Source organism: Podarcis cretensis (genome assembly GCF_951804945.1).
Source record: "Podarcis cretensis genome assembly, chromosome: 3".
NCBI lineage: Eukaryota > Metazoa > Chordata > Lepidosauria > Squamata > Lacertidae > Podarcis > Podarcis cretensis.
Window position 1 is genome coordinate 80313977 of NC_137172.1, and position 27257 is coordinate 80341233.

Consider the following 27257-nt stretch of genomic DNA (forward strand, 5'->3'; position numbering starts at 1 on the left):
TTATATTAATTTCAATATTACTCTTTTCTAGATGCCTTGAAAAGTGACTGATAAATAACTAGAATAAAAAAAAGAAAGGTAAGTTCAAACTGAAATACTAAGAATATTGGAAGAGCCTGCTGGATTGGACCAATGGCCCATCTGGTCCCACAGGCTTGTGGGAAACCCTCAAGCATGGCCTGAGTGCAATGACACGTTCCCTTCCTGCAGCTTCCAGCAATTGCTATTCAGAAGCAACAAGGCACTGATTCGGCAAGCTAGAAGTCCCAAAGGAGCCAGACTGCTTCACAGAATTTCTGTGGGTGGTGTTACTGGGCCCCATAGATTTTCTGTTCAGAGAGAACCTTGTCCTACTGGTTCTCTCCATTCCACAAGGTTTCTCTGATACCCACTATATCAGTGCTTTCTTCTAAGTCCAAGCACTCCCAATTTGCCCATATTGGCTCAGAAGCCTTTAGTATTAGCATGTAAACGCTTCCATAGTTTCTCTCTTCGCCACTTGCATTTTGGCCTTTGATTATTTGGTATCTCTGAATTGCTGTCCTGTGCCCCGGTATGCACAATGCCTACTTTCTATGCCTCCACCATTTCCATTTCCATTAGTTTTTCCATCTTCACCCCAGGAGGTTGATCTGACCCAAACTGGACCCTCGCCAGCTCCTCTTGGCTTTCACCTCAAAATCAGTTCACAAAGGCTGCTCTGCCACCCTGGTCTGTTCCCAGCTCACATGGATCCCTTCCCTTCTGTACAAGCCTGGCTTGTCCCAGAGTGTTCCCCAGTGCCAAACAAATCCCAGCCTTCATTCCAACATCGCCATCATCTCATCCATGCATTGAGACTACAAAACTGCCTAGTTGGCCATATTAATATCTACATGTCCTCAAATCTGTCTAGAAATATATCTCACTCTACATGCCTTCTGCTGTAGCTCTTCTTTTGTCTCTGCTGCTCTGCCAGCACTGGAAACAGTGAAGTGTAATTGAGTTTCTCATACCCTGAATACGTGGGGAGAGAACTGTTGCATAGGTCCTGTTTGCGAGCTCCTCATTGGCATGTTTTTGGTCATTGTGAGATTAGGATACTGGACTAGATGGGTGTTTCGCCTGATCCATCAGAACTTTTCTTATATTCTTACAATTGCATTTGTTTATAGGAGGGGGGAGTTGTGTGATGGCACTCAACTAAGTTTCATTCACAGTAGACCTACTAAAATTAATGAACCTGACCAGTGCTATTTTTCTAGAAAAAGAGGTCACCATGAATGCTGCCTCCTTTCTCTTAGAATGACAGTGGCACCTACCTGAAAGGTGCTGGAACTGAGTTCCAGTGAGTTACCCATGAAAAAAAGCCCTGAACCTGACTAAGCTAGGTCCATTAATATCAATATGACTGCTCTGAGTAGAACTTAGTTGAATGCCATCATTTGCTTTTTGTATGTTACCCAGTTATCTTTCCTTATGTCAAACATGGGCAATAAGCGTCACTTTGCTGCTGTAAAGTGTCTTTTCTGTGTGTTAGAGAGATTGGATTTAGATGGGTGCACACTTTCTAAGCAGTATTCCTTTTACTTGGGATATATTCCATGGTAAAGGGACAGCCCCCATTCCTTGCCAAAATAATATTTATGCTCTGGAAGAGGATTACAACACAGAAATAAGCTTAAACCTTCTGTGTCTGCCTCTTCTCAAAGCAAGTGATAGCTACTTGAGTCCACAGTGATTTCATTTGTGAATGTGACTTGTGTTACAAGCCTTCCATGAAATTTTGTTGTGCTACTTAGTTCTGATTTTACATGAGATTTTTCTTTGCAAAGCAAACAGTTCAATAATCACAGCCTCACTGGCCCTAAGGGACACATTCTCAGAGGCATTAGAAAGATCACCAGAGACACTGAATATACAATAGGTGTCTAAATGACATTTTTACGGTACCTTTGCTAATCTAACCCCAGAGTGCTTTCACATGCTGCATTCTAAAGCAGATTAAAATGACCAAACTTGTCACTTGAAAGGGCCAAGGGAGCTATTTACATAGGGTTCCCTTGAGATGGCTGCCCAGTGCATTTCAGTGATTGCTGATCCAGTCTAGGATCCTGGATGCAAAATGTGCAATGTGCTAATAACAGTGCAATGTTCTTTTTAAACCATGGACACTCTAGGTCAAATCAAAGTTGCATTTCTGCCCACAAAAAAAGAGAGAAGGGGAAAGATCTTTTACTCTACCTTAGTCTTGTATGTGACAAAAAACACTCCTTTTCAGATTCAAGAAATGGCTTCTGTTTAGGTGACACAAATATATAACTTCATCTCTGTATCTTTGGCTCCATCTTTGTCACACAGCAAATGGCAAAGATTGGTTTTCTACTTCCCCAGAGGTCAGGGAAAGTTCTAATGGATTTCAGCTACAGAAGGGTAGATTTCAGTGAAGGTGCTTATTAATTTTAAGAACAGTTCGACAATGGAACCAATTACATTTGGCTGTTCCTTTCTGGAAGTCTTCAAGCAAAGTCAGCTGTTTGTTGGTGATGTTATAGGAGGTGAGATGAGGTCCCCTACAAAGCGCTCTATGACTCTCTATGGCAGGCACAGGCAAATTCGGCCCTCCAGATGTTTTGGGACTACAACTCCCATCACCCCTAGCTAACAGGACCAGTGCTCAGGGATGATGGGAATTGCTCTATGGCAACTGTATGTTGGTACCGGAACTAGTTCTAACTGGGAGCGGGGCACACACTCCAAAGGTTAAGTTAAATTAACTTCCACAGCTTCTGTATTTTCTAATTCTAATTCTAATTCTAATCTACAGCAACACACCAGCAACAGCTAATACTTTTTTCATTATTATTTTTTCAACAACAACAAACAAACACCAAAATGAATAGAACTTTTCATGTTTGAACCATTTTAGCTTCCCATCTCTTCTCTTTTTCTGCCTCTTTTTGGAGGTAGTAGCCATTTTGTGTTAGGATGCACCTCTAGCACTCGCCATTTTCTGACTGGTTCTCTCAGCTTCTTTTCAAAATTCCAAATGTGCCCCTCGGCCCAAAAAGATTGGCGACTGCTGCATTAAATTTATATATTGTTGCTTAATTTTAGGGCAAATTGCTGCAGCAGAAGAAACCTTTTGTTAAACAAGTAGTAAAAAGTGATATACCACCACAAATATTTAGAATACAAGTGTCTCTTCCCTTTGGCTGTGATTTCTGAACACACGTATGTGTATGCATTTGACCAAGGTAGGACTTTGGGGCAGGCAGGTGGAACAGAGGAAGAGGGAGTAGTAATCATACCCAGGGAATACCCACAGTGGTATCTGTTGACTTACAGGATATTATTGTGAAACGGGTTCCTAGAAAATGCCTGTGATTGTTACAGCTGATCTAGTGTATGCACCACAGCCACTATTCTATGACTTCCATTTTGGAGCCATGTTTGTCTGTGACTGACAACTTTCAGTATCCGTGACATTGAATAAATACAAAATGTTAGTTTGATTGCATTACTATTTGTGTTCAGCAATACAAATGCCGGTTCAGATCTCCTATCTCATTATTTTAGACATGCTTTTTCTGTGATTCACTTGCAGTTTGCTGGGCTTACATAAATTATTTGCTCCCAGATGCACTTTTATATGCTTTTATAGCATTGCCTGAGTTTGTTTTACAATTGATTTAACAACTTAAATGATCATAAAATTTGCAGGCTTCAGTGAGAAGTGGATCTTCTGTTAAAGGTAAGGTCCCAATTGGTTTTCTGCTCCTTCTCAAAAGTACCATGGAGAAAGTATGGGCAGGTAGAGAGTATGGGCAGCACATCCTTTACAATTTGTGGTATAAGCTTACCATATTTGTGGTCCTCTGTACCAGTCAGTTCCATGGGTTGGGTTGGGGGGGACAACGATGGACGGACATAAATTACTATAAACACTGATATTCACTACATTGTGGACAGCCAATGCTGAAAAATGACTCCGTATGAGATGAAGGCATGTGTGTCTATAAAGCTGCTTGCATACGTATTTATTGGTTTTGACCTATAAAGTTTTAAACAAATTACCTGCTCACTTACAACCCTGCTCCATCGCTGTGATTGCCTGTTGAAACCCTCTTGGTTGTGCTGCAACCTATGGATGTTTTTTAACAGCAGCTAGGGAGAGGACTTTTTCTATGGTGGTGCCTTCTCTAAGGAATCACCTGCCCTCTGAGCTTAGGCAAGTTCTAGCATTAGTGGCATTTCAGCACTTATTTAAAAATGTATTTAATGTTTCCATGCTTTTGTGGTGCTTACTTCCAGTGAGTTGTTGTGAAATAATCCTGCCCTAGATTATTAGCAGCATTTTATTTCTTTGTAAGTTTGATGTTTAAATTGAAAATCTGTTGTATTAACTTTCAACTATGTGTGAAAGGCTGTTATAAATATGTTTCAATAAATAAAATTTTGCACACACACACAATCAGAAATTTGCATATTTATATATGCAAAAGAATGGCTAACATTGTTGATGTTTTGCTTTTATTTTTTACTAGATTTACGTCTCTAAAAATAATTGTTTCATTGCATTTATGTAGTACATGCTGTTGAAGAATATTTTATAAGTGTCACTGCATAGCCTTCTATATAGAACTACCTGAGATACTAATTGAGAGACCACACAAGGGGCTTTGGGCTGGAACAGTCAGTGCATTTCTCATGCACTTTCCTCATAGCCTGATAAGCTCAGCAACGGCAGAAAACAATAGTTTTGTCATTTGGCTGTTTTGATAGATTTGGCTAAAAGTGAATCAAATATATATATAGGTTTAGTGCTATTTTTGAGACAGCATGGTGGACCTTTACTTCAGTTAACAGCAAAGATAACTATGGTTCAGTTAGCTGTGGTTTAGATAGAGCCTCTACCCCGGGAAAAAACTCACAACACAAAACAATGATCATATGTAACATGAGCGTAATATGATGGGAACAATTATAACTATCTGATTGGGAGAAATGAAGGGTGATTCCTTCCATACTGACACAAGATGCTCCCTATTACAGCAGCAGTGTACTCTAAAAAGTGTACTCAAAAAGTCCAGTCCTGTCCCCCACAGATGTACTGAGGGAAGGATATGGTACTGTTGATCATTAGGCAAAAGATTCCTGCATTCCAAGGGGTTGGACTGGATGATCCTTGGTATCCCTTGCAATTCTATTATTTTATGATTATACATAATAGTTTGATACATTTTTTCCTAACTGCAGAAAGGCCTTATTTTGGTAGTCCTTATGGAAACTGGAATTATTATGTAGCTGAGAGGGGATAGGTTTTTCTAATGAAAGCTGTAGTGTGTAAGTTCAGCTGATGTTAGGAACCATTTATGCTTTTAACCACTACCTTTTGCTGGGAGTGAAGTGTGGGACCTTTTCACAATATGAAGGAGGAGTAAAAGTGCATTTTGAGAACATTTTAACACGGTACGTTTTCACATGCCTGAAGCCATATATCCCTTTAAAACGCACTTGTGGTTTTTTTTTTAAAAAAAATGGTATCTGTTTGTTTCATTATCTTTTAGCCTGTGGCCGTGGATTCTACAAGTCATCTTCGCAAGATCTGCAGTGCTCCCGCTGTCCTATGCACAGTTTCTCAGACAGGGAAGGATCTTCGCGATGTGATTGTGAGGACAGCTATTACAGAGCACCTACTGATCCACCATATGTTGCATGCACAAGTGAGTTATTCATGTAGATAATCACAAAGAATGTTATCTTGCCAGCCCCAGGCGCATCTATTTGTTAAGATGGGCTCTCTCTTTCTCTCTGGTACACAGTATTGGCCTTTAGTCTATCCGAGTTAGAAGTGTTTGAAACTGAAAGTTCTGGCTGAGCAGCAAAGTGGGCAAAGTAAACAGAGTAGGAACTACATAAATCTAATTTCCCTGTTGCTCCCAACATAACCCAGAGAACACACTATGCAAATATATGTAATATTGTGACGAGGATGAAAATATGGTTCTCCTACATATATTTGCATTGTCATATAAGCCTAATGTGTTACTGCGCCAAATGAGTGACATGTGAAATGAAAAGGAACCTGTGTAGATAAGGAGTCTGGTTGAAATGTAATGGGATCTGGCTTGGCATTCCACCTGCAAGTAGACTTACTGGTGATTCAAGGAACGAATTTGTGCAGTTTGCCCAAAGACAAAACCACCCAAATAAAGCTGTAAATTGCATCAAAACCAGGTAAAGAGGATCTAAATGTATTCTGTTTAATGCATTTTAAAAGGACACAAGAATTCAACTGGAGGCATTTTGTATGAGTCAGCTTCAGAGGTGCATTAACTTATCCCTTTAATTGCGCAGAAGAAAAGCTGCTAAAGCTAGGTGTAGTAAATACACAGAGAACGGCTATCCTGTTTCCTTAATGGAAAATAAATAAAGCTTCTTGTCAAGTGAGTTCAAGCAGGCTTTTTGGTAGCTTGTAGTAAATATAATGAAAAGTTTATGTTCTGGCAAGCTTTTGCCTAGGTAATTAAAACATGAGCTAAATTCCCCCCTGCTGGTTTCTGTTTTAACTCCTCCCTCCCATTTGTTTTTGTGTGTTTTGTGTTCAATAAAGGACCTCCATCTGCACCACAGAACCTTATTTTCAATATTAACCAAACTACTGTGAGTTTGGAGTGGAGCCCTCCTGCTGATAACGGAGGAAGAAACGACGTGACCTACAGGGTATTGTGCAAGAGGTGCAGCTGGGAGCAGGGCGAATGTGTTCCCTGTGGGAGCAATGTTGGATATATGCCCCAGCAAACTGGATTAGCAGACAACTATGTCACCGTCTTGGACCTGTTAGCTCACGCTAACTACACTTTTGAAGTTGAAGCTGTCAATGGCGTTTCTGATTTAAGCCGCTCCCAGAGGCTTTTTGCAGCTGTTACTGTTACCACTGGTCAAGCAGGTAAGTAAACAAACTCTAGGATTTTTTAAACGCATGCAGCAGGGATTGTTGCACACTTTATTTGTCAACAGCTAAAGCGAGGCACATATGGTGCATGCCTGTAGTAAGCCTCTACATGGCCCGCCCCCTTTTTTTGCTAGTTTAACATTGTTTTGATTCTAGTGGCACATGTGGTCTTTAGGATGGAGCACATGGGGTTATTTGTGGCCTACTTGCAGAGTGCCACAGGATTGTCAGTGCTAACCACTACCCTGTTGCAAGGAGTAAGACTGGATTGTAATGCCAGTCAAAGACAAGAACTCCTCTGTTGTGCCAGAACTGACTCTCTTGCCTGATCTTGACATTTGTTGCTGTGTGCTACCTTGCGTAGGATCACGCTGTTAGCTGTTTACGTTACAAGGTATGAAGTCAAGCACTTTCAGACCCATTGATTTCAATGAATGCATTAAGGGTATGTTTAAATTTTATTCAGCGAGTGGTTTGTTGGTTCAGCATGTTGGTTTGTTAGTTCCTAATAAATTTAACTTACTACTCTATATGTTCTTAATGCAATAAGAAACATAAAAAATCATTTGTATTAATAAAATGGGTTTCTGTGTGTGCATTGGCTTCTTTGTAGCAATACCCTAGTATTTTCAAACTCTTAAAAGGGAAGTTCCAACCTGTTTATATTTCATTCAGAAACAGTTTAAATCCTCTACCGGAATCTGAGTTAAGGATAATGCCTTCGATATTCACATGCTTCCCCCAAGATTATCCTTCCAGCTTAATACTTCCAGATATTTGATGATGAGATCCAGTGAGAATGTGACAATTATTCTTTGTTTCTTATATTTATGATAATCTGACAGGTGAAATGTCAGGAAAAATAAAATCAAACAAGCATATCACCCAAGGGGCAAAATGTGTTTTAGTGATCTTTGCATGTCGAAATAGGAAGTCTCCTATTCAGGAATGTAAAATGATGAATTGTTTGTTGATAAAAATGATGTTCTAGCAGGTCTGTGCTGCATTTTGCCTTGTGTTGATGGTAGAAATAGGGGTAGGCTAACGGCAACAGGCCAGCTGAGTTTTAAGCAAAACAAAAACAAAAAAGTATTTTCAATATTCTGGGGTTCAGATGAATAACTCTGGAGCAGGGAAATTAGTGAATGTCTAGAAGTTGCTTCTTGAATACTCATTGCTAAGGGAAATGTACAACAGGCCCAGTATACTTCCTACTGCATGAGCAGGACAAGTATCCGCATTGGGCTCTCCTGGGCTCTCTTTGTTCCATCCCTTTTCTTCCTCACCTCTTGCTCAGGTGCATGTGACTTGCAGCGTGCCAGATACTGTAAGTATTAAGTGATCCAGATGTAGACACATCTGGACTGCTCCACCCTAAGGACACATGAATAGGACATGGATTTTGTCTCTGTTTTCAATACTTTTTATATTTTTATATCACATTCTATAGATAATTGCAGTGAATATTTTAGTTAAAATATTTATTATGCTAAAAAATTTTTTCCATCAATGTATTCATTATATTTACATTATTTTTCTCATTTAAGAACACAGCACAGTATTTTGTAAAGGGACGCTTCACATGGCAGCAGTAATCTTATTTCATGGAATTGTCAACAATTTGGAGATACTAATTTTTCATGTCTCCTCTTCCAGACACCTCCTAGGGTTCTTGGTCATTTTCTTCAATTTCAACTAGAATAATTTTGTAAATAGTTTTAAGTATGCTTTTCCTTGTTTTTCTTTTTAATATCAGGGCATTATCCATCCAAGTGAGGAGCAGCATGTATTATGCCTGAAGTTTATAGATTTGGATTGTGGGAGGTGGGAGGTTCCGACAGCTCCTTGCAGTGCCTTTCCTGTTTCCCAGAACAAGATTTCTCAGTTTGTTGGTATGGAGAGGAGAGCTCTGACTTGGGCTCAGAGCAGAACTATCTGTGCATTGCAGTACTTTAGGGGTGTCTAAAGCATGTTGCTGTCCTATTCTGCTATGACATCTTCTGACTTCCATGGGGAATGTAATCCTCATAGCATTATTTACTCCAGAGGTGCAGCTAGATAGTCTGTGGATTTGCTGGACCAAGGAGCAATTGCTGAGTGAGGCACAAGGCATGGAAAAGTACAGCTTTCAGAAGGAAACATGAAAGGTTCAAACTCCCCTATCTTACTGTGAATTTACCTAGGAGCAAGTTCCATTAAACTTAGTGTATGCCTTTACCTGCTGAAAAGACAGGAAAAAAATATTATTGTTGTTATTTGACAACAGCTTACACATATTTTAATCCATTAACATGCTTCAGAGTGTAGTGTTATTGTGTAAAAAAAGAAGGCTAAGCTTCAAGTATTAATTTGTTTAATGACTTTCACAGAATCAAATGCAGGACCCAGAATAGTTGTGTATATTTGCAAAAGCCCTTTCCTTATGGAACTGCCAGGCTCAGCCACATCTGTGATGTGAAAGAACCCACTAGTGTCTTGGCAAACAAAACTGCTAAAGATCAGCTTCAAACAGCCTTTTTCTTTTCCATTCTTCCACCAGTATGGCTGTGGCTAATGCTAGCCTCTAAGTTTATAAATCTTCTAAAATGTGTAGAGCATTTAATGCTCCAATTCCTTTTCCAAGGATTATGAATAAGCCTTGATCTACAGAAAAGAAGTGATGATTTTTGTTGGTAAGAAAATGATTTCACATAAAAGAAAGAAATTGGTTATGATACTGAATATGCTTTCTAAATCTCCTTCCTGTAATTAAAGTTTCTACAGAGCGCTACAAATTGTCCAATATCTCAATATTCACTTTTATAAAATTATTCTTAAGTTGCCTGTTGGTCCCAAAAGGGCATCCGAAATGACTTATAATTGAAAAACTTTAACATAAGAACTTTAAAACAGTATCATAACAAACCAATTAAGAAGAAGAGGAGAAAACACATTTTAAAACAGAGTGTGATTAATCACATTTAAAATGGGGCAAAAGCCTTGCAGAATGGGAAAAATGGGTTTCACTTACCTGCTAAAGCTAAATAAAGAGGAAGCAAGTTTGATGTTCGCAGGAAGGGTGTTCATTCCACTAAAGAAAAGCCCTTGTCCCATGTTTCCATCCATGTTACCTCCTTTGGTGAGGATATACAGCAGAAACTTTCTTAAACTACGGGCAGGTTCATAAAGGAAGACACAGCTTTTCAAATACCCTGGCTCTACCCTGTTTAAAGCTTTATAGGTAAGAACCAGCAATTTGAATTGTACCCAGAAACAAATTGGAAGCCAGTGCAATTTGTACAAGACTGGTGCAATACAGTAGTGTCAGCAAAGCACGCAGAACAAAGCAAATTGGCCATGACATTTTGCACAAGCTTCAATTTCCAAACATTCTTCAGGCCATTGCAGTGTACATTTTCCAGGAAGAGGCACATCTGTCCTCCCCCAAGCTGGGCAAAGTTGGACCTGGCCGCAACAGCCATGGAACCTTCTTGGAGCAATGCTGGGTCTAAAAGAAACCCCCACATTGTGAACCTGATCAGACTGTACCTCCAGTCCCAGATTAGGATGTCTGACAAGCAGCACCTCTTCCTTGTCTGTTAAGCCTCAGCTTGTTAGGCCCACCCAACCCATCACAGCTTCTAAGTTACAGTTCAGTAGTCCAACAGCCCTCTTGGTGCCAACTGAAAAAGACAGAGCTGGGTATCATTGACATAATGATGTGGCTCAATCCCAAAACACTGGATGCCCTGCCCCAGTGACTTCATGCAGATCTTTAAAGGGCTAGGGGATAAAATAGAGCCTCAAGGAAACCCATAGGTAAGAGACCAAGCAATGGTCCTCTACTTTCTGAGCGACAGAGTTGTCAAATCCCATACTGGTTAAAAGCCCCAGAAGTTGATGGTATTAAATTGTTATTATTGTCATCATCAATTTATTAATCAGATTCTGAACGACTGCCTCAAGGTGATTTACACATAAATAAATAAATAAATAAATAAATAAATAAATAATTTATTTTTTAATAATTAAAAACAACCAAAAACACAAATACAGCAAATACATTTAAAGCAAGACTAAAATCTTAAAAAAAGTAGACATTCATGGTAAGACCCATTTATTCAACAGAGAAATCCTGCCAGAACAAAAATATCTTAAATTGTTTCTGAGAAGTGTGGTTGGTGGGCTGCTGTCGTATCTTCATAGGAACGCTGTTCCACATAGCAGGGGCAGCCACACTAAAAGCCAAGCTCTGAGAAACTCTCCCATAGACTACAACAATTCACTGGGTGTGTAAGGGATTTGGTGCTCTCTCATATAGCATAATCCTGAGTTTTATAGTTCCTTGTATGTTTATATGAACATATTGAATTTGGGCCAGTAGCAGATCAGTAACCAGTGAAAATCCAATAAGCAGGGTGTTATGTGCTGCCTGTAGTTTGCCCCCACAAGCAAGCCAGCTACTGTGTTCAGAACTAGCTGCCGCTTCCAGACCAGCACATTGCCATAATCAAACCCTGTCACTGAGAGGTCTAACAAATGCTTAACCAACAGGGATATACTCCCTCTGTATAGTTAGTTCCTGAGATACGTCCTCCATCAAGAAATAGTTAGTTCCTGAGATACGTCCTCCAAGAAAGCCTGGATATTTATTTTTGAGTTGAAATTATTAATATGGAGATGGCATCAACAGCACAATCCTATGCACTGTTACTCAGAAAGAAGTCCCACTATGTTCAATGATGCATACTCCAGGCAAGTGTGAATAGGATTGCAGTAACAGATGACACATTTTGTTGTGTAGTCATCATTTGTACTGAAAATAACTCAAACATTAGCGCTTACAGTGTAGTTTAGAGCTGCTTATCTGCTTTCATTTTCTATTTGCTGAGAATTCCAGGTGTCTAGATCCAGGTTCTCTAGTCACAACTACAACCATTGTGTTTTTTATTCAGATATTATGCTATACCAGAGATAAAAGAAACTTGAGCTTTTCAACTATCCTTCCCTCCCCCCTCCAGCTTCTTATTCTGGTTTGATAGTGGTCACAAACCATAGTTTGTCAATTGAAACATCACATTAAGCCATAGTTAAGCTTACTGAAACATGGTGTAGCTTGATGACTGAATTGAGTCCTTTTTTTCTTTCTCTGTAAATTGCCACCACTTTAATTAAATGGTTGGCGAATAGATGGGCAGCACTCAATGGCTTATATAAATCCATGCTGTCAATGCCTTAGATTGCCATATGGTGAAAAGTATTTGAGTTCTCACTGAATTAAGCTAATCAAAAGGACTGCATTATGCAGCAGCTCCTTGGCACGTACCTTGATATCTAGAGACAGCATGGTATATTAAATAAGAATTAGATTTGATAGGAGTTGGGAATTTATTTTATTTTACTACTTGTTTAGCTTAATTATTGTGCCACAGGAAACTTTCTTTTCATACATTACAGGAAATAGATAGAAGTAACAATGTAGAGCTTGGTGGGAGAGGCGAAATAACCTAGGCTTCATATACTGCAAAACTGCAGACACATCCTACCACAATAGCACACAATATGCAAGTTACCTACCATATTTCTTCTTGGGTCTTGTTCCACAAGATAAAATCTGGGCAAAATGCTATACTTTTAAAGCAGATTTGAAGCACATCTTCCCCTGTAAAAGAATTTTGTTTACAGAGTAAACAGTGTTATAATTCCCAGCAACCCTTAACAAGCCAGAATATTTTTTGGGGGGCGGGGAGGAGGAGGAGGAGAAATGTACTTCAATGTACTTCAATTGTTCTTTACATGAATAGTATGACAGCTTGTTCACAGCCACAGGTGAGCAAGGGTGGTCTCAGCGGAAGAGCTATTGTTTGTCTGTATTTTGCATCTTCCATTCTGCCCATGGCCAAGGTGGTCTGTAGGAAAGGCAAGCCATACTTTAAACTGTGTGAATGAATGGCAATTGTTCATTCTTTGCCACTCATTTGTTCTCATGAATTAGGGTTTTTAAAGATTTTCGCTCAGCCTAGTGTTTGTGGGAACAACCTTTTTTGTGTTCTAAGGGAACAGACCCTTAGAAAATTATAATCGTTTTTTATTTTTATTTTTTTTTCCCATTTCCCATTTTTCCCACTTGTATTATCAAATACTGAGCATTTCCACTAAGCATTTTGTTATATAAATGCATTCTATCACAGATTATTTTTCTTAAAAAAATACAAGATTTTTTCCCTTTAAAAAACATTATTAAGACCCAAAGAATAAAAACCATTTTATTGTGTAACACAAAACAGTTTTGTCATATAATTGGTAGCCTCTACAGTTCAGAGAACAGGAAATAGTTTAGGAAAATGATTGATAACTATAATTGAGTATAAAAAAGGCTTGGAACACAGCAGAAAGAGTCTTGCTTCTGTTCCTTTATTTGAAAAAAAAAAAAGTTTACTATGGAGTGGAGAAAATGTTTAACCTTCTTTATAGCTGCGTAAACTGGAATTCATGCAGTTCTTATTTGTGGCTATGATTGTTCTGTGCTTCATGCAAAAATGGTTATTTTATGTAGTCAGATTTGTGTGTGTATAGGAGTAAGGGATGAGGGTGGTGCTGTGGTCTAAACCACAAAGCCTAGGGCTTGCCAATCAGAAGGTCGGAGGTTCGAATCCCCGCGACAGAGTGAGATCCCATTGCTCGGTCCCTGCTCCTGCCAACCTAGGAGTTCGAAAGCACGCCAAAAAGTGCAAGTAGATAAATAGGTACTGCTCTAGCAGGAAGGTAAATGCATTTCCGTACACTGCTCTGGTTCGCCAGAAGTGTCTTGGTCATGCTGCCCACATGACCCAGAAGCTGTACGCCAGCTCCCTCGGCCAGTAAAGCAAGATGAGCATCGCAACCCCAGAGTCATCTGCGACTGGACCTACTGGTTAGGGGTCCCTTTACCTTTACCTTAGGAATAATATAGTATAGATGTGAGAGTGCTTGTGATCTATGCACTTGCTGCTGTTCCATCACATTAGGTGGACCCATTCAATAACCTGGCACTCACCATGCAACAAAGTTGTTCCCCGCCCCCCAAAAAATTATTCTTTCAGGTTTTTGTTTTAGTGCATTCACTCTTAGAGGCTGCATTCACAAAATGCAAATCATTATGTAAAGATAACATCAACTTAATTGAGAAAAGAAGTGGGAGGGGCCGTAGAATATGTACAACTCATTACTCTTCTTTTGTTCTGTCTTACCCCCGAGAAGAAAAAATGTCAAAAAGGGAAAAGAGATGCCAAATCAGCTGGGAATTGGCGGGCAGGTGGCAGATGATTAAGATCAAATTATTTGTCATATTGGAATAATATGGAGGAGGTGTATGTAACAAGATAATTGACACAGCAGGGCTCAGGCTTCATGATATTATTTTGTGTTGTGATATAATTAAAGTTGAAATTGGGATGTAACATGCAAGGGTTTCAGCAAAAGGTCACACCAATATTGCTCATTTATTAGGAATCTTTTCTCCAGAATTTGAAAGACTGCAGCCAGAAGCACAAATGAAAAATATTATTTATTTGTTATTTTAAGCCTGCCCAAGAGAAACGTCACACCTTGCTTCTAAACATTTAGGCTAGGTTTGTATACTCAGTGTTCTTAAATACCCAATGACAGGAAACCGGCAATTGGCAACCAAAAACCAACAAGCTGGACTGGAAAGTGCTGTTGTGCTCATGTTCTGCTTGTAGGATTCTCATAAGTGTCTGTCTGGCTACTATAAGAACAGAATCCTAGACTCATAAGCCTTTGGCCTGATCGAGCTGAGCTCTTAATATGAATATTCATGATTGGTCACAGTGATATAACAAGGGCAATGGTTGACATCACCAGATGTCTGCAAACACTGTAGGTAGAGGGGAACTTACATCCAGCAGCGAGTTGTCACAGTCTCTGCTTTTGCTGCATATGCAACCACTGAACAGATGACTGTACCTCTGAAGTAGAGTGTACATAATAACCATCAGTTTATTTGTATGTTGCTTTTCCATGGGAAACAATGCTTGAAGCCACTCACAGCAACATCAGAAATAAGAAACCTTTCAAGATAATTCACGAACAATGACAAAACACAGTATTTGAACAAATAGTCCAGGCAAAAGATTAAGCAACTCGCAGAAGCACCATCCAAATAGTACAAAAAGCTGTACATCATATCCATAACTAAATGTTGACCCCAGCAACAATGCCAAAGTCAGTCAAGTTACCTCCTTCCTTCCGTGTCAGGTGGAAATGAGCCAGACAGAGAAGGAGAAACCAGCTCTTGCAGGAGTCACAAGTGGTCTTTTCACATCCGAAGTGCCCTGCTGGATCAGTCCAAGGGCACATCTAGTCCAGTATCTTGTTGTCAGTGTGACTTACAAGAATCCCGCAAGCAGAACCTGAGTACAGCAGCACGATTTCCACTTAAAATCCCAGCACCTCATACTCGGGGGCATACAACCTCCAGCAGTGTAGAGTAGAACACAGTCATATGACTGCATCTTCTTTTGAAGCTAGCCAAGTTGGTGGGCACCGCTACATCTTGTGGTAGTGAATTCAACAGTATAATTATGTGGTGTGTGGAAAAGTACTTCCATTTGTCTGTCTCAAGTCTTCATTCAGCCTCATCGATTCATCCCTGAGGATGGGGTAGCGGGGAAATCTCTCTAGTGGCTACTTTCTCTGCATCCTGCATAATCTTATACTTGTTCTGTAACTAACAAAGCTCAGCTAATAGTAGGGCAGGCTTTAAGGTTACTAAGCAACAATTTTAAATATAACAACAAAATAACAATTTATTAAAATGTTATCTCAGATTATGAGTCAGTACTGTTTTTTCCCTTCAGCTTCTGAATTTGCACATATTAAGCGGATGTCCTTCAAAGGTGAAGGGCAGTTTATTTGTCTCTGCATTGGATGTAAATATCTTAAGTTTCACATGAAATAATGTCATTACTGTCTAATTACTTGACCACAACTCTTCTATTTTTCTCATGCTATTAACCATTTAGACATTTAAAAATATTAGGACCAAGTTAAAAGTATTTCCGCTCTGAAGTACAATGTTCTTTGAGTCTATTCTGTAACCATTTTATAAAAATTATTCATTGACTGTTTTACACTGGTGTAGCCCAAATAAACTTAATTGCCCCCTGCCTCAGATTAATATGTCAAGTATCTGACAGGATTTAGTAATTGGTTTTATGCCTGAATAAAATCTAGATACAATGGCTGTCTTGTTTGCATGAAACATGGATCAGGTGAAAAATAAGAAGCCTAGCCATTCAAGTGGCTATAGCAACTATCATTTTAACATCTTAAGATGCAACAAGCTAGATTGCTGTATTTTCTAAACAAAAGTGGCATTGTACTGTTGGTATGAGGTGGGGGTAGCTAGACACACTGTTAAGGGAAAATGGCTTTTAGCCTACTTTCAGCTCCCTGAAAAAAAGCCTATTTCTTGCTTTCTACATTGACACACCCCCATTAAACCTTTAAAATATAAATGACTTAACTAGTGAAACAGAAGTAAGCATGACCATAGGTTTTAATCTATAACTTGGGAATTCAGAATTCTATTTTAGTTGTTGTATTTTAAAAATGATGGTTTCTAATCATCGTGGTTTGGGGTGGGGTGGACCGCGACTGCTTTTTAGTCAATGTTTGCCATTTACTGAGACATATTGGCTCATTTGGATGTTGCTGTCGGGTAACTAGGTATGCAAAAATTTCCTAAGTGTCACTACTTCTTCTCAGTTCATCTCCTAAGTACAGATTTGTCATATGCTCAGTGCTTTGTTCTATTCCTCTTAGAGCTCATTAGTTAACCTACCAGTGTTACGGGAAGTAAAAGGTACAAAAGTTAACTAGAACTGTGGCTGACATTCATTGTGGTGAGCTGTAAACAAGCCAACTTCATAAGCCACACTTTGAAATCATTTCAAATGCTGGTTTCTCTAAAATTAACTATAGTCAGCTTTAACTACAGTTTTGTCAATCCAGATGACATGACAAACCATGGTTGACTAGAAGTGAAAGTGAAAGCTATAATCCAAACAAAGTTAAGCACTTTCAAATCCCAATGATTCCAATGGAATAATTTTAAATGTATTCCATTGGAATAAATGGGACTTTGAAGCGGTTAACTTTGGCAAAGTCATGCTCCATAAATAGAACAACATTTGTCAGTATTTTGCTTTGCGTAAACAAACCCTTCGGGAGATTTGTTGTACTTGCAACTAAGCATTGCTTACTTTTCACATTGCAATGTTTGGTGCTGGAGGATATAACAATGGCTTGGAAGCTGTTAGAAATAACAGCTTAGCTGACTGTGGTTGCACACACTGGAAAGACAAACAGAACAGTTCTAGCTGACTGATCTCCTCTTTTTTATTACTATTGACATGAAAGTTATTACACTGTTTCCATAGTTCCAATGCAGAAAAGAAGCTTACAGTCCCTCTTCTGCCAGCACTCAGCTGGATAGTGGTTTTGGTGTTTTTCTGCAGGCTACAAACTTATGGGGTCTTATTTGCAAGACTATGTTAGCCCTACAGTTAATCTCTAAACTGAATGCATGCCGTCTTCCAGATATGTTAAGATGAAGTAGGCGTTCCATGTAAATGAATAACCAACTCGATCATTTCTCAAATGTGAATATATGTCAGCCACTTACCTAGCATAGGCATTTCATTGCCACCTGATAGAAATAGTCCTGCTTTGATCTGTAAATCACATTTTTGATTGCTACTTTTTGTGGGGGTAGGGCTCGGCAAACTTCAGAGGAGCAACTTTAGAAAGAGGGGATGGAAGACAAATAGTGCAGGTTCCTGCAAGTGGGTCCTGTACCCACTTACTCGGAAGAAAGCTCCATTGAAACCAAGTACACTTACTTCTGAGTAAATAGGAGTCTATTATTTGCAAACCCTCATGCCTGCTTCTTGTATGGGCAATCCTATATAAGGATATTTCGAAGATACTCCTACAGAAAAAAGGAAGGCATGAAATACACATACTGTACAGTCTGAGTAAGATATGCAAGGCTTGATTGTAACAATGAAATGGTAGTATAAATAATACTTTGTTTAGTGTAAATTGACATGGCTTAGTGGTCATATTTTGGTCACCATTGAAGAAGTATCAGCGGGAAGTGTGACGTAAATCAATTATTTAAATTGGCTTCTTTTCACCTTGATTAAAACCATGATTTCAATCATCTTGATTTAAATAAATGAACCCGCATTTAAGCTAGCAGTTTGAGAAGCTGCCCTTGAAGGAAGAGTGGTAACACAGTGTGGAAGAGCTCAGTGTTAGCATAACTCTTGCTGGTTTGCAACCTATGCCCACCTTGTTGATATAGCAGTGACTCCTGCTTTTGGTTCAGATAAGTGTCTGCCTGGCATGAGCAGATGACATGGTGTTGAAGTACAGTTATTTTATTTTTGTTTTTGTTTTTATTAGTAAAATTATTACCATTCACCAGCAGGTCCCAGGGCAGGTTACAAACCATTTTAAATTCAATATCCAAAAGGTTAAGACAAATTACAGTCAAAGGAATAGGGTAGGTCCTGTTGGTACATATGTCTTATGAGAATAAATCCAAAAAATGGAAATATTTGATAATTTTATTGGGGACAAGCTTCTCTAACTCATGACTGTTTACTAATTGAAAAACAAGACGACATTGTAGTTGTGATAACACAACCCAAGGAAACAAGTGAAGGATAGTATTTCTACTCTGTCCTATTTTTGTATCCTTATGTAAAATCCTTGGCATTATTCCTGTATAGTTTGATAAATAGCACACAGCTGCTTTTAGATACGCAGACAGGCAATTCGGCAATGAAATCTGCAAGAATAAATGAATTAAGTTCCATGATATCTAAGGTCCTAAGTAGCTGCTCTTAAAGACCAAATTAAAAACCCATAAATATAGGATTGAGAGCTTGATGCTGAAAAGCAATATGTACTGACATCCCACTGATATTTGATTATTTTTAATGGTAGAAATTTGGGTTCCAAATCAAATTATTAGAAGCAAAAACATGTTCCCTGTACCATCATAGTGTATTTAAAGATGCTGGCTGACCTGGAGGTATTTTGCCCACCTCTATTTAAAAGACTAGCATGCAAAACTCAGGTTCCAAAGAGGCTTGTGCACAACATAGCACTTCTAAGTTCACATGGTTGTTGCTATTTTTCCTTTCTGGTAACAGATTCTACTGCCTTAAAGAAAGTTGATTTGCAAGGTTCCAGATGCTAGGGGGAAGCAAAACAGTTCTTTAGATCCCATCTATTATGCTTTTTTCTTGAGCTTCGTTTGGAAAGCACCAACTCAGACAACTTTCAGCCCATTCTTGAATATGCTTTCCTTGTCTCCCTTCATTTTGCCTCCATTACTTCGTATAAAATACATATCTATTTCATCACACAAAACAGTGTAAGTTTCTGCAGAGTCTAATCAAAATAGTGTAGATATACTCAGTATGGTTTCTCGGCCTTTTTAAACATGTATTTTTATCGTACAGTGCTGTGAAGCCTGCACTTCTAAATGGTTATTTCTGTGCAGTGTACCATATTAATCACCTATTGATGAAGTCACAAAGTATATCAATATAGTATATTTCTGCAGAAGACAACTCCCTCACGCTAAAGATTAAAAAAAAAACCCTATGGGCAATTTGCTGAGGTAGCTGTAAATTGCCAGTAGTATTGGGTATCCTGTGTTCCGTATTTAATGCTAACATAGTAAATGTTGATTATCTTATTTTTTGCTTCGTTAATGATGAATGAGAGCAAATTTGAGGTAGACAAGCAGTCTGGTGGAATGATGCAGAGCCATCTATGAAAGCATCTGTACAACTCCACCAGTGCAGTAAATTATTGCTGCAAGCAAAAGACATTGATCCAAAAGGATCATTAACAGCTTTAGCCAACTGATCCAAGTAATAGGGCAAATGAAAGAACATTATCAAGATCTAAACTTTTTAAAAGCTGTCAGTTATAATTGCTAAATCATTGTCACTACTTTGTATCAATATGCTACGTTATGACTTAAATTCACTTTCTTCTATTGTGAGCAGAAAATAAATATCAATTAAGTGGTAAAATCCACAGGATAAAAAATTATCCAGCCCTCCTGCACTCCATTTTCTAGGAGGTCACCCACAAAGGGAGAGATAATTGCTGCAAGGCAGCAAAATTAATCCAGTATGAGCAAGAAAGGATGATATATGTTCTGTGACAAACTACGTGACAGAGATGTACGTATAAAACAGTGGGTTCTTCTTTTGGAGAGGATGCAAGGGCAAGAGAAGGAGACCTGTGAAAAACAATTAGCATGGCTTCAGAGTGAGCAATTCTTAATTATCCATAGCATGTCGACACAAGATAATTACTGTCCAAATTTTAACAATATTTGGTGATTAACTAGTAGAACAGGAAAGAGCAAGAATACAGCCAGTTGTTTCGTATTGCAAAACGACATCCCATATATTAACACGAATCAAGCAACTCACGGCAATAAGGTGACATGGCAATTCCGCTGTTGTTTGACTGACTCACATGTATAGCAGGTAAGCAATCTGTATGGCAGCAATCCAGCAATACACAAGCTGATTTTTTGTATGCATTGAGAAGTCATGGTGGGCAAATTAAACTGATGTCCTTTCTGGCAGCACCTGTTCCTCATGAAATTGCCACCCCAGAAGCTGTCTTTTTAAGAGCCTTGCGAGTGCGTATGGATGCTGCTGCCTGAAGAGAATGCCGAATTTCTTTCATATATGTGTTGTTTTATTCCTGGTCTAATGTACTTTGTGTAGGCTAGCAAGATTAAGCATATGGTGAAGCGAAGGAAAATCCCAATTTGGAGCCTCTAAACTTAAGTATAAATGTACAGGTACAGTTGTAACAATGAAATTATATGGCTTCTTGGACTGACTCACATATACGTTTGTTAGATTGACCTGTGCAGTCCTTGAAAATATTAAGCAACTTTCAAGTTTGTATTTTGTGAACAAATATTCATTCATACCGTGATCTTGTTTGGTAAGAAACTTGAATCCTATTGTTGTTCATGTTGAATTCCAAGAAGTAAACCAGGAAACACATCTCTGGGTGGGCTTTTACTTACAAATTGTGGCACTGTAATGTTAGTGTAAAGGGTCTTTGAAGTCTTGATATCTCCTTTTGTGAAACAGTCAAAACAGCTGAAGTGTTAAATGTAATTGAACACAGTTGGCTATGTGGCAATGCAACTGAACAAATTGACTATAAAGTTCAGTGGCACACATCAATTTGTACTGAAATGTTTATTATCCAGTTTGTTAAAGTGCTCAGTGTGTGTGCTTCCAAAGGTTATATTTTTGTGGCCTTTCCAGCATACAGCAAACAACAAAAGCCAAGTTTTATTTGTTCACAAGATCACCAATACCCAGACTTTTTTTCCCCTGAAGTTGATTTTGGGTTGCCATTCTGAAGTAGGAATTCCTTTGCAGAGGCAGGATAGAGCTGCACTGATATTCCTGTGACAGTTAAAAAGATCAGGAGCAGATGGTGAGATAGTGTGTACCACCTTACCATCCTGCCTTCTCTCCAGCATGAATTCCCATTTCTCTACAGGATATGTCAACACCATGGCTCAACACAAGTTACCTGATTTAAAGGGACGCTTCCTGCCCCCTTCTCAGTAGTCCACAACAGCTTGCTCCTCCTATTGCATTATGTAATAGGCACTGACTACTGTAGTTAAATAGTTCTTTATGCATTTTAAAGGGAGAAAGAGAAAATTGTAATGTAGGGGGCAATCTAAAAGGTACAGGCAGGGCTTTTTTTCCTAGAAGGAGGTGCCAGAACTCCCCCTTTTTTAGTGGGAACACCCACCCAAAGTTGTTAAGCTTTTTTTCTTAGAAAGCACCCACCTAGTCTCAATCAGTTTTATTGTATATAACCAAAGGCCTTTACAATGGACAACAGAGAATAAAAGGAAACTTTCATCTAAAATCATACAACGTAACCTGTAGCATTTTACAACATAAAAAGAAATTTACAACATTAAAACTTAAGATTGGAGTGCATTCACATAGCTGGAATAGAGCTTCTTGGCTGCCGGCACAAATTTGGCTTCCTGGTGTGTAATATATAGACATTTATCTGCTAGGAGTGGTGATACAATTTTTCCTCTGGGCATTGTGTACAGTGTGGCAAATCAGCAGATAGTGTGTGGTGTCCTCTACCTAATTGCATGCTAATTGCATCCAGTGGTACCTCAGGTTACAGACGCTTCAGGTTACAGACTCTGCTGACCCAGAAATAGTACCTTGGGTTAAGAACTTTGCTTCAGGATGAGAACAGAAATCGTGCAGCAGCAGCGTGGCGGCAGCAGGAGGCCCCATTAGCTAAAGTGGTGCTTCAGGTTAAGAACAGTTTCAGGTTAAGAACAGACCTCCAGAACAAATTAAGTTCTTAACCCGAGGTACCACTGTATACATTTGCAATCTATACAGGAAATTCCCTGACATCTCCCCTCTAAATATGCTGAGGGCATCTGTTGAAATCTTAGTCCTGCAAAGACCCTGCTTAGTTGTGGGAAGGTCAAGATAACGGGGCCTTGAGTGCTTGGTCTTAATTTGGGGGTACCAAGTAGAGTAATGGGTGGCAAAGATGGATGCTCTGTCTTGGTTGGGATCCTGATCAAAGATCCAGAACTTTGTAGAGCTCCCCCCCCCCAACCTCTTGTTTACCTGCTCGACCTAACGCCACAGGGAAAACATAAAAAGTTTCACCGCTGCCACACTGCTAAAATCGTTCCACCATGCAGCCCAGAGCACCCTGCAGGGGGACGGGACTGCAACACTACAGACCTTCCGGAATGCACCAATGAGGTGCTGGAACTCAGTTCCAGTGAGTTGTGGCTGAAAAAAAGCCCTGGGTATAGGGCAGGTATTCCATCTGAAGGAACAAATAGCTTATCTAGGTGCTTTGTGTAACAAATTGTTGCAGTATGGAGTGTTCCAGACAGACTGTGTGATTTCCCATCACATTCTGCTAATTCATTAGCATTTGCTGAATCACAAACTCTTGCCATTGCTTAGAAAACACATTCTGTTGTATGACATCCAGTGGCTGCTTGGTCACTGAAGCTACCAAGGCTAGGAAGAATGATTTCTCCCCTTTGTTTTTCCATGCATTGTCATAGCAAGTTGTGAAGGCTGTCTTGTTTTAACGAAAGCAATGTATGTTCAGGCCAGTCTTAATTTGAAGTGCTGCTAACCAGTCCCGCATCTCATTATTCCGCATAACTGTTTGACACAGTGACATCCTTGAGTGTGACAGAGCAGTGCTCAGGGCTTTCTAGCTTCCAGTTTCTGTTTTATTTCTTGGTTGATCAAAACTTCAGTGGAATTTGGAACAGGGTGAATCCAAGTTCAAAACTGGAATAGGGAGGAGGGTTAGAATCAACCATAACATCTACTTCTCATGTTTATTCAAGTTGCTTTTTTCCCTGCTTTGCAAAGGCTTGATTGACAGCACACTGAAACGAGATTCCCTAAGAATGTATTGTTGTTGTTTTAAAAAACCTGCATACCACACATCCAAACTGTATACTACTGTGACAGTTTTATTTTTAAATGGGAAGATAGTAGCAGATAAAAACAAGACAGCTATTAAGGGAAGCTACAACCAGAGACAACTGAAGCAATTGGGTGTAAAAAGCGTTCCTTTGAGAGGCTGCTTATTTCCCCATTTTTGTTTTTGTAAACCTGTTAAGTCTAGGGATGAGAGATGAAAGTTCAGTGCATGGGATACCATGGCATTTTGGCAAATGTTTGTTCAGGTGTGTGTATATGTATGTATGGGAAGAAGTGATCATTCTTGGGGATTTGGTGTTTTGAGTTCAAACCCAAGAGTTGTCTTGCACTTGGTTTGTCGTCGTGCACTTTGGTTTCTCACTTTAACTAGTTTGCCTCCTGTAAAATCAACATTGCATTACAGCAGCAAATGTTTTGTCAAGACAGTAGCTTTGTTGGGCTCTGTATAGTTCTAGCACTTTGTTTTTCTAACTGAAGAGTCTAAAGCCTCTGGAATGTTTAGAACCAGAGGTGGAGAATCTCAGGTCTAGGGATCTTTGGGCCTCTTCATCTGGACTCAGGATTTTCTTAGCCCCTCCTCCTGGGTCATTCACTGTCTTCCCAGGTTGTACCCCTAATTGGCTGGAATGTACCCTACTTGAACAAAAGTTAAGAGCCACAACCATTGCTCTAGCTACTTTTGCCTCTGAGTATATGCAGAATTCTAAGTCCTCCGTTTCATAGAATCATAGAATCATAGAGTTGGAAGAGACCACAAGGGCCATCGAGTCCAACCCCCTGCCAAGCAGGAAACACCATCAGAGCACTCCTGACATATGGTTGTCAAGCCTCTGCTTAAAGACTTCCAAAGAAGGAGACTCCACCACACTCCTTGGCAGCAAATTCCACTGTCGAACAGCTCTTACTGTCAGGAAGTTCTTCCTAATGTTTAGGTGGAATCTTCTTTCTTGTAGTTTGGATCCATTGTTTGGTATATCAAAATTCAGAGTGATCACGAAAGGGCTACTTATCTACAAGAGTTCATTTCCCTCCATTAGACATGTGCTTACTCTGCTCAGATTTCAAGCTACATCCACAGAATATCTGGCTGGTGAATTATTTAATAGGTCAACAAATGACTTCAGGCTTGACCAAAGACAATGTGTATTATATCCTGTATTAACCTTTATACAGCCCACCTAGGTCTATCAAATTATTTCATAACTAGATGGTTGCCTATAGAATAGGTACAGTATTTATGCACTATCAGTGAGAAAGGTTCTTTTTCTTTTACCCCCAAGTACTGCTGTGAGCTGAGGGGATTTTGAAATCTAAATGATTTTGGAAACTCTTGGATTTTCTGACTTTAATATTTGTGAGTTGTATTCTAATGGCCTTTGGCTGCACTTCCACTGGCACGAGTCTTCTGGAAGGTAGACCAAGAGCCCTTGGGGCCTGAAAAGGTTCCCCATCATTGGCCTAGGAAACAGTGATATCACTTTGTTGTTTTCCCATTATCTGAGATTCAGCAGTTTATTTCTGAACATCAAGCTGGTTGGAAAAGTTTTGTATGGGTGGAACTGAGGGGGGTAGGAAATAATTAAAGGAGTCCCTGCTGGATCACACCAGTGGTCCATATTGTGCAGCATCCTGTTCTCACAGTGGCCAGCCAGATTCCTATAGGGAGCCTACAACCAGGACCTGAGCACAAGGGCCTTCTCCCCTCTTTCGGTTTTCAGCAACAGGTATCCAGAAGCATTACTGATCTTGGAGGCAGAACAGATGTGATAGTAGCTTGGCAAGGTGATGTTGCAGCACCTTTGCTTTCTTTTTTGGAGGCACCAGCTGCCCCTGCTGAGTATAAGGAATTAACACTGAATGCAGGAAGATATATTAAGTAATAATGACAATGTGAGGTTCATGTGCCCTTTTAAACCTAATTTATAACCCTGGTGGATTACTGCAGCATGGCTTTCATCTGTAAAAACTTCACCCTAGAGACTACTTTATTAATTCATCTTGTTGACTTCTTTGGGCGCATTTGCCGTAAAATATATATATTAAAATATATGGGAAGACAAGTCTGAAAAAGCTGCCAGCCAGTTTGTTCCACCTTGGATGTTTTCATTTTTCAGGCATTTGTTTTCTCTTCCTTGGAAGTAAAATTACAACTTTATATTTTGCCTTCCAGTACTACAGAAGGAGTAAGATAGCAAAATATCATCCAATAGCTACAGTTACTATAGTTTCTAAAGAGGCAAGGCCTGTCTCAAGTTAACCTGTAGCTTTTTTTTTTTTAAGCCTTTTGATTTATCTGTCACCTGATCCATCAGCAATGAATAATTTTCATGGAAGGTGCACTTTAATTACATTCCCATTTGACTTGCATTATCATGCCCTATCTAGGTAATTAATCTCACCAAGTATCCAATTTCGGCCTTTATTGCTGGCAGGCAGGCCTCTTGAATTATGTGTGCTTGAATGGGTATTTGGTCTATTTTAAGCTAAACACACCATGAGACAATTTTTAGGGTCTCCGGTTCTTCCCTCCCCCCATTAAAATGTGACCCTTACTTTGGAGTGATTTGGTTGATTTGCTTATTTTGCTTGACTGTCTTAGCATTTTTAGACTTAAGTGGCCAAGGGCAGCAGTTCACAGAGTTGCAGAAAGAGTAGGTATGCCAAATCAACCAAGATCATGATTATGGTATGCACTTTTTTAAAAAAAGTAGTTGGAAGATGAGTCAAGATATGGGGAGGCAGGCAGGAATAACGATTTTTGTTCTGTAGTTTCATGGTATGATTCAAGAAAGAGCACAGTCTCCCATTCGTTTTGATGGGTCTTTTGCAGGAGAACCTCTCTGTACTGTGGCCCAAGTCATGTTCCTGCTATCACTCTGAAATTAGAAATTGCAATTATGTTAAATTTAGTTCCATTTACCCTGTGGGATCATTCTTTATTTTATATATATATACAAAAAAAATATGTACAATTGAACCCACATATTAGCTTGCATATTAAGAGTCTTGTAGAGAAGATTATTCTTATTTCTTATTCTGTACCCTCTTAAAAGGATTCCAGCTAAGGGCTGCAGTAATTAAGCTTATAGCATAAGGGATACTGTGGAGAAAGTAAAGAACTGTATGGTAGAAAAATTAGAAACATAATTAGATCCTTCATGTACTTTAAGAGAAGGAAAATATATGTGTGCATTGAAAGAAAAGTTTCATGTTTCTGAAGGTGTTTGGTTCCTTTGAAATAATAACAGTGAGAGAGTGACTTTAACTACTTAGCTAAGGTATAGTTCTTTGCTTCCCAAAGACTTTTTTCATATACTATTAATTTGCTGCTTTTTTTTTTTTTTGCTCATTAGATCTCTGAACAACATTGTGGCGTTTATTTTCACTTTTCTTAAATAAAACATTTTAAGTTTGTATCTGTAACCACGTTTATAGTTATATTTACATGCAGACATGTTCTTCCGTCTACCATTAATTATCTGATAAATGTTTTTAATTACTTGTTTTTAATTGTTTTTATGGATAATTTAATATTTCTTGTGAACTGCTTAGAGGCTTTATTATAATCAAACAATGTATATTTTATATATTTATATTGTTAAATATATAAAATAAAAAGTAAGGTGAGATAAACATAATCATTAGTGGTGCCTTTGTATCAGTAGAAAAGGAGAAATGCAAAATTAAATACACATGGTCTTGTAGAACTTTCTTTATGGAAATGGAGAATCCTATTATAA

The 27257-nt window shown here is 39.0% G+C and overlaps 1 protein-coding gene across 4 annotated transcripts in view; it reads left to right on the forward strand.

Annotated features, from left to right (window-relative positions):
- Positions 1-27257, forward strand: part of EPHA7 (EPH receptor A7) — a 165764-nt gene that overhangs the window by 53205 nt on the left and 85302 nt on the right. For all 4 annotated transcript variants that reach the window (XM_079971067.1, XM_079971066.1, XM_079971069.1 and 1 more), the window contains exons 4-5: positions 5550-5705; positions 6596-6931. In XM_079971067.1, the coding sequence (XP_079827193.1) occupies positions 5550-5705; positions 6596-6931 (492 nt within the window). The remainder of the gene's footprint in view (positions 1-5549; positions 5706-6595; positions 6932-27257) is intronic.